Genomic DNA, 9,846 nt, shown 5'->3' with positions numbered 1-9,846 from the left:
ACGGAGGATGCGGGGGGACAGGGCTGACCCCCAGCCATGCAGCGGTCCTGCTCCCTGCTCTCCTTCAGCTCAAGCAGCGCGATACGGAGCACGAGAGAGTTTAATGAGATTTTGCTGAAATATTTATTTAGAGCTAGTGGCAGGGGAGAGGACCCAATAACACAGATCCTCACACGCGGCACGGGGACAGCCGCGCCTGGGAAATGCCCGGCTCTCCCAGGAAGGCCCGCTGGCTGGCCCCCGCCCCGGCCGCCTCCTGCAAGGGCAGCCTTGGCTGGCCCCGGCATCGCTCCCGGGGCACCGTCGCTCCTTTCTGTAGCCCTTCTCTCGCTACGCTCAAGACTTGCACCCTTTCCTTACAGGCAGCAGTTTCAGCAAGGTATGAGCAGGGCAGCTGGAACAGGGAAAGATCCTGAGACATCAGCAAAGCGACCCTATAAATCAGCGTTGATTCACTGCCTTTCAGTGGGCTGGAATACAACCCGAGCCAGGGGAACATCATTTTTCAACGACAGTTGCTCAGTGGTGGCTTCAGATCAGAGACTATTATATTCTCGCAGATGCGTGAAACCAGATGTGGCTTTGGTAGCAAAACCAAGCTTGGGATACAGTGGCTTAGTCTGGATCTCGTTTGGGCTGAAACCCCAGGGTTCAAGGACTTCGTCATTCTGCTTATTCCAAATTCACAGTGCTTGCAAACCCGACCTTCCAAAATCCAAGTCGCCGTTGCTGATGTTTGCTCTTATCACTCACAGTACGGTGACTCCTTGATGTGTTGGCTAAAAGCCGTGCTCCGGCAGCCAGAACCGCGCATCGGCAGCTCGGTCCTGAAGAGCTTAGGTTACAAACGGAAAGTACAAATGGCGAGCGTGGAGGAAACGGCAGGCTAGAGCAAGCCTACCGCTATCTTGTTGGCTTTCAACCAGGTTGGGTTTGCAAAGTCAACATGATCTTTCCCGAGGAAGTTGGTAGGGTGGCTTCCAGGGTTTGAACTTACATCCTGGGTCCAGCTCAGCGATTTAACCTCTTAGCTCTCTTTTGGACAGTGGAGTTTGTATTTTTGCTTTTGCTGAGCCCGTAATCGTTACAGGAACTTTACTTCAAGCAAAGATCTCAGTGAGTCAGCGGGACCTGAAGTTTTGCGGCTTCTCCTCTTTTAGTGGTTGGTAGTTGGGTAAATTAGTGCTTGTATGAGCTGAACCCCTGATTCATATTTTGGTAGTCCCCAGAGACTTTCCAAAGGTCAGAGTGCTATTTCATTCCCTCTGCTTCTGTAGAGATTTCTCTAGCTGGTGTTTTCCTGATGCTGTTTGTAATTTCTTCAATGTGTTTTTCCTGTGCAGATGTTGCTGGAAAAAAAAAACCCTCGTGGAGATCATGGCCTTGCCCTGGCACAGAGTCCAGGGAATGGAAATTCAAACTCAGTCTATATATTTTTCCTATTTTTCTGCTTCTCCGTTTCCCTTGGAGAAGCGGTGTTGAACCTTTTCCTCCTCTGTGAAGAGGAACATTTGGGTCCTTCCAGCACAGCTGTACTGGAAACCCCATGTCTTTGGAGACCAACTTGTATATAATCTTTCCAGTCCTCAGATCTTTCTTTGTCCAAGGATCTGTACGCAGCGCCCATCGGGCAGCATTTGGGACTCTCAGGCAGCTTAGAAATGACGAGCAATGCCACCCACATGGAGCGGGCAAATGAGCATCGTTGTTGCTGCGTCTCTCGGGAATTCAGCTGCCACAGGTTAATACTGCTCTTCTCTGCAGATGTTCCAGCGGCTTTGACCGATACCGCGAGGAGTGGCTGTCCTACGGCTGTGGCCAGGTGAGACTGAGGGAAGCATCACTTCTCTTAGGTCCTCTGCTAGGGATGATGCTGAACTACAGAAAAAGCAATGGCCATGTCCCAGCTCAAAAAACGCCCTCTCAGCTCCGCTTGGCCCATGCGGTTCTGGAACAGACTGAATATCCCTTTGGATGTCCCTTTCCCATTACAGCAGGACCACTGATCCACTTAACAGAGGATGTCTCTATTGGCATAGTTGAAAGGTGGTCCCTCTAGTCCAGCATTACCTGTCTTTGCCTTGCTGGTGCCTTGTTTCTGTGCTGCTCGGTGCTGGATGTTCAGTAAAGATGCAGAGACCACCATAAGTTACCAAATGGTGCAATTTGAGTACACGGGGATATTTTTTTCTTCACTTTCTGAAGCATGACTCTTACTCACTCTCAAGCATGAAGAAATTAGCCCTTGTGATTTTTTTTGTCCTTGTTAGTACAATTATCTCCACATTGGATGAACTAGTTTCTTTGTCTCAGAAAGATCAGCTCTAACGAAACATCTGTTTCTGCTTTGGGTTTTTTTTGTTGTTTTTTTTTTCCCCACTGAAAACTCAGCTTTGTTCCCTGTTAACCAAGAGGGTTGAGTGAGGGAAAAAGAGGTCACAGGACCTATGTAAGGTCATTCAATGATGCAAGAAGGTCAGACTGTAGGACCTTGCCAGATCATTGTCATTTGTCCTACTTAAGTGGTTCCCAAACTTTTCCTCCTCTTCTCCAACCTCCAGGTCACCCCCCCCATACTTCTGGCACTTCTGGACCATGTCCCCTGCTTCCACTCCAGTGTTTGTTTGAACCCCAAGGACTTGGCAGCCCTAAGCCTGGGAAGCACAGCCCTCACCGCTGGCTCCCCGGCACTCTTGCTGGAGGAGAGCTAGGAAAAGTAGCTGTTCTTCATTTTCTTTCCAGTCAGATGAGAAGACCTGCGAGGATTTAGCAGAAGGCGACCACTATTCAGCACCTCCTGACAGCTCTTTCCCACCGCTGGACGAGGATGTCGTCACCTCCACGTCCTCGCTCTTCATCGACAGCCTCACCACAGAAGGTAGGGGCAGGTGGGTGAGGGGCTGTGGCAGGGACACCCCATCCTCCACGCTTATCCCCGGAGAGGTCTTTCATAAAGCCTATTCGTGTCCAAATAAATACAATAACAAACCCGTCTTTGAGGCCCAAGGGCAGGGGAGAGTGCAGGAGGCAGTGGAAAGGAGAAGGAAGGGCAGCCCAAGAGGCGAGACTCGGAGTGATGTGGTAAGGGGAGAGATGAAACCCCCCGGTGCAGAGTTCTACAGTTGCGTTGCAGCCTTTATACGCATTTGTGAAGGTCAACGAGCAACTAGTCCCTGGTGCACAGGCTCCCCAGCATCATAACAGAGGTTGATACCGTATACCGGGGCTCGTGCCTTCAGTGTGCTTGGTCCTAGCTGGTGGCTCGGGGCTGCCGGTACTCTCAGACTGGCAATAACACAGCATAGGCTTGTGATCGCCCTCTGCTCGGGAATGGTGTTCGTTCCAGCATAGGAAAGCTCCACATAAGGACCTGAGTTTCCCTCGAGACACCCATGTTCTAAAGCTTGCTAATCCTATTAACACAGGGCTGGCTCCTCAGATCCTAGCGGCAGGTATCACTTCAATTTTGCTGCTTAATAATCCCTAACGCAAACTGCTAATTAGAATAAATAGAAAGGAACATTAGTAATTGTCCTTCAGCGATGGGAAGGGGTTGGGGGGAGGCACGGAGCGCCTGGCTGACAGAGTTGACTTTGAAAGGAGCAATTAAAGGAAGGGGGAGTGTAACACCACCACTGAGATTATTTTCCAACTCATCGCCAATTCTTGGAAAAAGAACAAGAGGCTTTCTGTGACATAGTCAAGCATGAAGTCAATTTGTAATCTTGGAAGGAAAGAAACAGCCAGCTGCATCAGGCAGCGAACTTCAGCTGGAGAAGCACAGCAAAGGAACAAGCAAAGCGAAGGAGTGGACCCACCCCTCTGCATCCTCCCCAGCCAGCCCAGCTCGCTGGCTCTGCTCGCGGAGATGTTTGTGAACGTGTCTGACTTGCGGGTCGTGTGTCAGCGCTGCACCTAGCAAACCTGTAAGCCAAGGAGTAAGAATTCTGGATGAGGATTGCAGCTGGACTCGTGAGGGTGGTGATGTGGAGACCATCAAGACATAAAGTCTTGTACAATACATCCTGTTTCTTCCAGAACGCGCCGAAGAATGGAATTGGATTTTGGGCCCCCATGGAAGACATCTGCAGCATAACATCCCGTTGATTTATTCGGGATGTATTAGCAGCGTATTGCTGCAAACACCATAGTCTGAACATGGACACCCACAAGGGCTGGGCCCCTTACTGTCCTGCTTTGCACGTTAAGCATATTTAAAGACTAGTTTCCTCAGACGTTTGTGCTCCAGGTGCCACCTTTGTGAAGGAAGACAACAAACCATAAGCCATATGCTTTCACTATTGTTGTTTTCTGGGTGCCTTCCTCTTCCACCAAACTCAGCGGTTTAAAACTGTCACTGGCCGTGGAAATGCTGTGCGAGAGGTGTGTTCTGCCAGTGGCCCCGTTACAGAGGGATGAAAGCGGGTGGGAATATCATAGAAGGCTCCTAACTTTTTTTTTTTGCCTTTGTTGTCTTCTTTTAGACGATACGAAGCTCAATCAGTACGCAGGAAGTGAAGGTAAGCCCTTAGTCTGCTCTCTGCCTGCTCCCAGCCGTTCCAAGAGAACACGTTACGCTGAAATCAAATGCGGCGGGGAGCTGCGGTCAGTCAGCAGAGTGGACAGGTGAAACTGAGGTTGGAGGGATGTAATCAAGACAAGACTCCTATTGTCCTTACCCTGATTAATACCATTTCAGGTGGTGAAAAGTGAGAGTCGGGACCAATCTGTTTTACCCTGATGCTGTTTGTCTCCAGTGAGATGATGAGTTTTCTCTTTCCATGTAGCTCCCTTTCTTTGCAGTTTTTGCATAGACACAAAGTCCTTTTTTCTTTTGAATTTCCCCAGCTGTGCCAAAGAACAGTGTAAAATCCAAATTTAAAAAGTGTCCTTAGCCCAGCTCTGCCTTTTTCATCTCTGTTCCCGTGAATCCTCTCTCAGTCCGAGTTTGTTCGGCAGCCCCGAGGGCAGGGAACCGAACTGTTGCTGAAATGCCCTTACTAATGTCAGTGTGTGGGAAGGATCCGAGCCCTCTTCGCCTGATATCAGGTCTGCAAGAGCTGCGGTCGTATGCAAACCACAAGCCCATCCCTCTTACCTGAAAGCAGCTCAGGGAAGTTAAACTGGCTAAACTGGGTGCAGGATCAGTTCCTTTGCAGGCATGGGGCCTTTGAAACGCATGATCTTCCCAGTTTCAGCCAAATTGCTCCCCAAACGGCTGGTAATGTCACTGCTAATATATGCCACATCCACCCTCTGTGGCTCTGTGCAATTGCATATTCATAGCCGAGGACCGAGGGGGGGCTGGGGTAAGACACACTGAGGACCCCACTCGGCATATGGCTAATGGCTTTCTAGCAGAGTGAGCAGCCAATATGTAAAGAATACGGAGTGGAGGGGGGGTTATTGCATGGCGGTGGTTTAATCTCCTCTCAAAGCAGCTACTGCTATCATCCGAAGGGGATGCTGGAGCTCCGGCAACTCTCTGGTGCATCTTCCCCTCTCGCTGAGCCTGGCAGTAGCAGGCTAAGTCGCTCAGCGTACGTGCAGAGCTCTGAAAGGTCTCGCCTTGCTTTTCTTTTCTGTCCTTCCTTTCACCGAGGTCTCAGCACAGTTCGAGACTCAACTGACTCCTCTTTTGCAGGTGTGGGAAGCAGCCTTCCTTCCAAGAAAGCAGGCGCCCCGATTCACACAGGTACTATCGTGGGGATCGTTCTGGCTGTGCTGCTCATTGCAGCTATTATCCTTGCTGGAATTTACATCAACAGCCACCCCACCTCCAACGCCGCCCTGTTCTTCATTGAGGTGAGTGGAGAGCCTTATCCCTGGCCGGTTTTCTCGTCCTCTGCTATCAACACAAATCCTAACCGTCTGGAGGAGAGCAGGGAGCAAGGAGAAGAGGAGAGAGGAACTTTGAGAGAGTTCATACCCGAGTTTCTTTTCATGGTCCAACAGTCATAGCTCATCTCCCAACCTCCAGTTGATGATGGTTTAAACTTAGGCTCTCTCCCTCCCACGCTGTTTTATTTTGCTCCCTTTCACACGCTCCCTTTCACACATTGCCTCTTTTCCCCCGTGCAAAGTTAGACTCTTCCACCTGCTTGCCTGAGCAGTCCACCCGCAGCCTGGCTGAAGGGCTCAGTTGGAGCTATGACATAATTGAGAGCGCTGCCTTTTGAATTGCCCAGCTGGATTTTGTTGCCTAAAATTGTCAGACTTTACTGATAGATGTCACGCCATCAGCTACTGTGTAAGTGGTGGTGTGCATGCTCTAAATGGAAGATTTTAATTCTCGGAAAGATAGGGGGTCTAACAATCTCCATCTGCTGTTAAAAGCCAGAAGACCGCTTGGTGTAGGATCCCGAGGCAGTCAGAAGTGGGCTGAACGCTGGCACAGGAGCTGCTGCGGAGGGAGTGAGCAACACTTAGCCCTCAGCCTTTCCTTATCACTCGCTGGCTTTTTCCTAGAGCACTCGTCTTTCCTCCATCTGTCCTCTTTGCAGAGACAGGCTTCGGAGAATTGATCTACATGGCCTCCACCATTTAGTACCTGAGCACTTGGCAATGTTTGATGCGTTTATCTACACCCGGCTGAGAAGGGGCAATGCAGTTGTCCCTGTTTTGCAGATAGAGAGGAGTCACGGAGCTGACATGTCTGTGGTCGCACGGGAAGCCTGTGGCTGTCCTCGGCTGCACGGGCCAGCCTTGTTCTGAGGCTGATCTGAGATTTCACTTAAAATTTCCATTTCCTCCCCGCTCCCCATTTTAACCTGATTAGTGGGTCAGCTCAGTGAGATTGATGCATTGTAATGAACTCTTTTAAGCATGAAGCAATTTTTTAAAAATTTATTTTTATTAATAAAAAGTCAAACTTCCACAAAGACAGCATTGTTTTTGTTTCAGGACTGAGTTTCCAATTTCCCTGCAGGCTTGGCGTGAAAGGCTCTGTCGTAGCTTCTGATGGGTCTTTGTTTCTGTCCACAGCGAAGGCCACATCGCTGGCCTGCCATGAAATTCCGAAATCACACCAACCATGCCACGTACTCGGAGGTGGAGCCGGCCAGCCAGGAGAAGGAGGGCTTTGTCGAAGCAGAACAGTGCTGAGCGCTTCTCCCCCTGCGTCTCGAACCTCCCATGTCTCAAGCGTTGGAGTCTTCTGTTATTCTATTGCAAAGTCTTTCCCCTCTTGGAAAAGAAACAGCAAGTAGAGGAAAAAGACCCAATGGAGCATTTGCAAAGAACGAGTCAGGGTGGTGTGAGACTGGGACTCCCCTGGATTCCTCACGGGGCGGCAGCGGCGGCCGGCAGTTGCGACATTGGACTCTGCCTGCAGCCCGGCACCGAAGCCCTGGATGTGGCGGTAGAAAAAAAAATGCAGTCAAAGTTTTGGTTTGGCGTGGGTTTTTTTCTTTTGTGGTTGGGTTTTTCCCCCGTGGTGTGTGGCTGACCTCTTCCCTCCTCCACCAGGAATGTCAACAGGGGCAGCAAAGGGGGGACAAATCTCGGTACAGGCAAAATACGCAGTTGCCTCAAGCAGCAGGCTCTTGGGGACACCAAACAGTGGATTTTTGCTGCACACTGGCTCTGCCTGCGCTCAGGAAAGTCGGGCTGGTTGCCTCTTCCCCTCTCCAGGGAGAGGCTGGGTGGTTGGGGGTAGGTGCTGTTGGTGGCCCAGGAGAGGTAAGGTTGGCTCTCAGGGCTCACCTCCCCTCTCCCATCCCCTCTCCCCCAGCTCCATCCCTTTCTCTGCTCTCCCCTTCCCCTTCTTTCGGGGCGGGCAACGTTTAATTTTGTCTTCATGGCCGAGAAGCCTTGTGCCCTTGTCTTTTCATCCTGCAGTTGGTCTTCCACCACCATGGCTTTAACTCCTTGCCCTCCTCTCCCTTCAAAGCAACAGCTTCCACCCCCTGCTCCAGAGAAAGGGAAACCTGAGCTATTTTAAGGGCAAAACCCTGCGGAGGATTCACCTTCAGGATGTTTGTGAGCCAAGGGCTCTGATGCACTTTTTGGCATCTAATTAGTTTGCTAAATTACTAACTATGACCCTTACCCCAAAGGAGACAGAAAAAAAATCTTCGATTCCTTCAAAATACGTCCTTGTGGTTTGGCCACTAATCCAGCAGGAACGGAGGAGGTTTTGATGGAAGAGGATGGGGACAGAGCACTAGCAGAAGCAGTGTCCTCCCACGGGCTAAATCCTGAAGTAAATCCTAGCTAATTCATGGGCATTTCACATAACTAAGGAGTGAAGGCATACATGCCTTGACACCATGGAAAATCTAAAAATCACCTTATTAACATCGTCGTTTTTAGAGCCTACTCAAGTCAGTGGAATTTTTTCTTATTTTTTTATTTTATTATGTCTGTGATAGGCCCCTGGACTGGATTTGTACATATATCGTGATTCCAGAATCTGACCCTAACTAAGGGCTTCGACACTAGACCTCTCAGGGTTTTCTACTCCTTCTGTGCAATCAGAATTCAAGACTAATCTGCAGAAATACTCTACCCTACTTCCACAGCCACCAGCTGCAGGATTGGGCCCTAAGCTAAGGAAAGCATGTATTAAAAAAAGAGAGAGTCCAAAGTCCAGTGTAAGGTAAAGTTTTCTTTCCCCCACCAAAAAAGGTGTTGGTTGTATGGGGCTTTTTTTTCCTTTTTTTTTTTTTTTTCTAATTTTCTCTTGATCCTCAGTTATTTATTCTGATAATCATGTTTGGTGCATATTTTATCTACTGGCTGGTTCAGCTGTCACTGGTGGTGATTACTGCCAAAGGCAGGGTCTGTCTAATTAATGTTTTCCTTCTCATCTGCTGAATTTATATAGCCATTAAAGATAAATATGGATGCTTTGTGGCATTTAGACCCCAGATTATACTTTCTCATGCATAGCCACTAGGGAGACTTTTGCTGCATCTTATTATGGCGTAAAGGCACCAAAAAGCTCAAACAGGATAAGTCAGACTGAGTCGTGCCAAATTGTTATGGCCCAGACAGTCTCTCTTCAGACACATTTTGAAGATAAACTTTATTCCCAAATAAAGCTTTCAACTGGAAGGTTGTTTTTTCCCCTGTTCCCCTGAAGTAGAAAGAATTCAAAGGGATGCTGTCGTCTAGTTTTTGCCCAGATTCTGATCTCCTTTGAAATGGTTATGACCTGGTAAGGAATTTTCTCTGGATTTAACTCTTTTCAAATAATGGCCTTGTTTTTAGTGGTTTTCTTAACATGCATACAGAATAACAGCAAGATTTTGGGTACTCCTCTTCCCCTAGAAATGCTAGGTAACATCCAAGAGTTCTGAAATGCTGCGAATTTAAAAGAAAACAGACTTTAGATAGGGTGCAATTGAGCTGTATAGATCACTGCTGCATTACTGCAGCCAGGATCTTAGAAAGATTCAGAAGGGGACCAATACTCAGGTGGAGAATAACAACATCCAAGTACCATAGCACAGAAACGGTTGAGATACGTAAAACACCTGTACTTCAGGGCAGATGCCAAGTTCTGAGTGCCTGGAGTTAAAAAGGCTTTTTTTTTTTCCTTTAAGGAAAGAAACAAAACCAACCAGGCTATTCTGTATTCTGTAGCTGTGCAACAGATGTTTGGTCTACCTTCTACTGAGCAGTATGGTTTGGGGTATTGTCAGGTAGAGCGTTAACAGCTCCAATTCATCATCCCTGAGAACCTTGTGGTAGAGTAGATGGAGAAGTTACTGCCCATAGTCATGTGCGTGCTCGGAGCTGAAGGCTTGGATTCAACCAGCATCTCCCACTGCCCATCCTGGAGAAGCAAGGCACTTAGATGCTGTGTCTCAAGGAGGAGAAAAAAAAAAAAATATTCTGTCC

General features: G+C 48.7%; 1 protein-coding gene across 1 annotated transcript in view; it reads left to right on the top strand.

Annotated features, from left to right (window-relative positions):
• Positions 1–7,104, top strand: part of PLXDC1 (plexin domain containing 1) — a 9,958-nt gene extending 2,854 nt beyond the window's left edge. Inside the window, exons 3-7 of the mRNA XM_009578047.1 lie at positions 1,765–1,822; positions 2,743–2,878; positions 4,485–4,520; positions 5,645–5,805; positions 6,985–7,104. Coding sequence (XP_009576342.1) covers positions 1,765–1,822; positions 2,743–2,878; positions 4,485–4,520; positions 5,645–5,805; positions 6,985–7,104 — 511 coding nt within the window. The remainder of the gene's footprint in view (positions 1–1,764; positions 1,823–2,742; positions 2,879–4,484; positions 4,521–5,644; positions 5,806–6,984) is intronic.
• Positions 7,105–9,846: the final 2,742 nt, after the last annotated feature.

The sequence above is a fragment of the Fulmarus glacialis genome, unplaced genomic scaffold, assembly GCF_000690835.1.
Source record: "Fulmarus glacialis isolate BGI_N327 unplaced genomic scaffold, ASM69083v1 scaffold36365, whole genome shotgun sequence".
Lineage (NCBI taxonomy): Eukaryota > Metazoa > Chordata > Aves > Procellariiformes > Procellariidae > Fulmarus > Fulmarus glacialis.
Note: the sequence above shows the minus strand (reverse complement) of the source record. Positions and strands in the feature narration are given on the sequence as shown.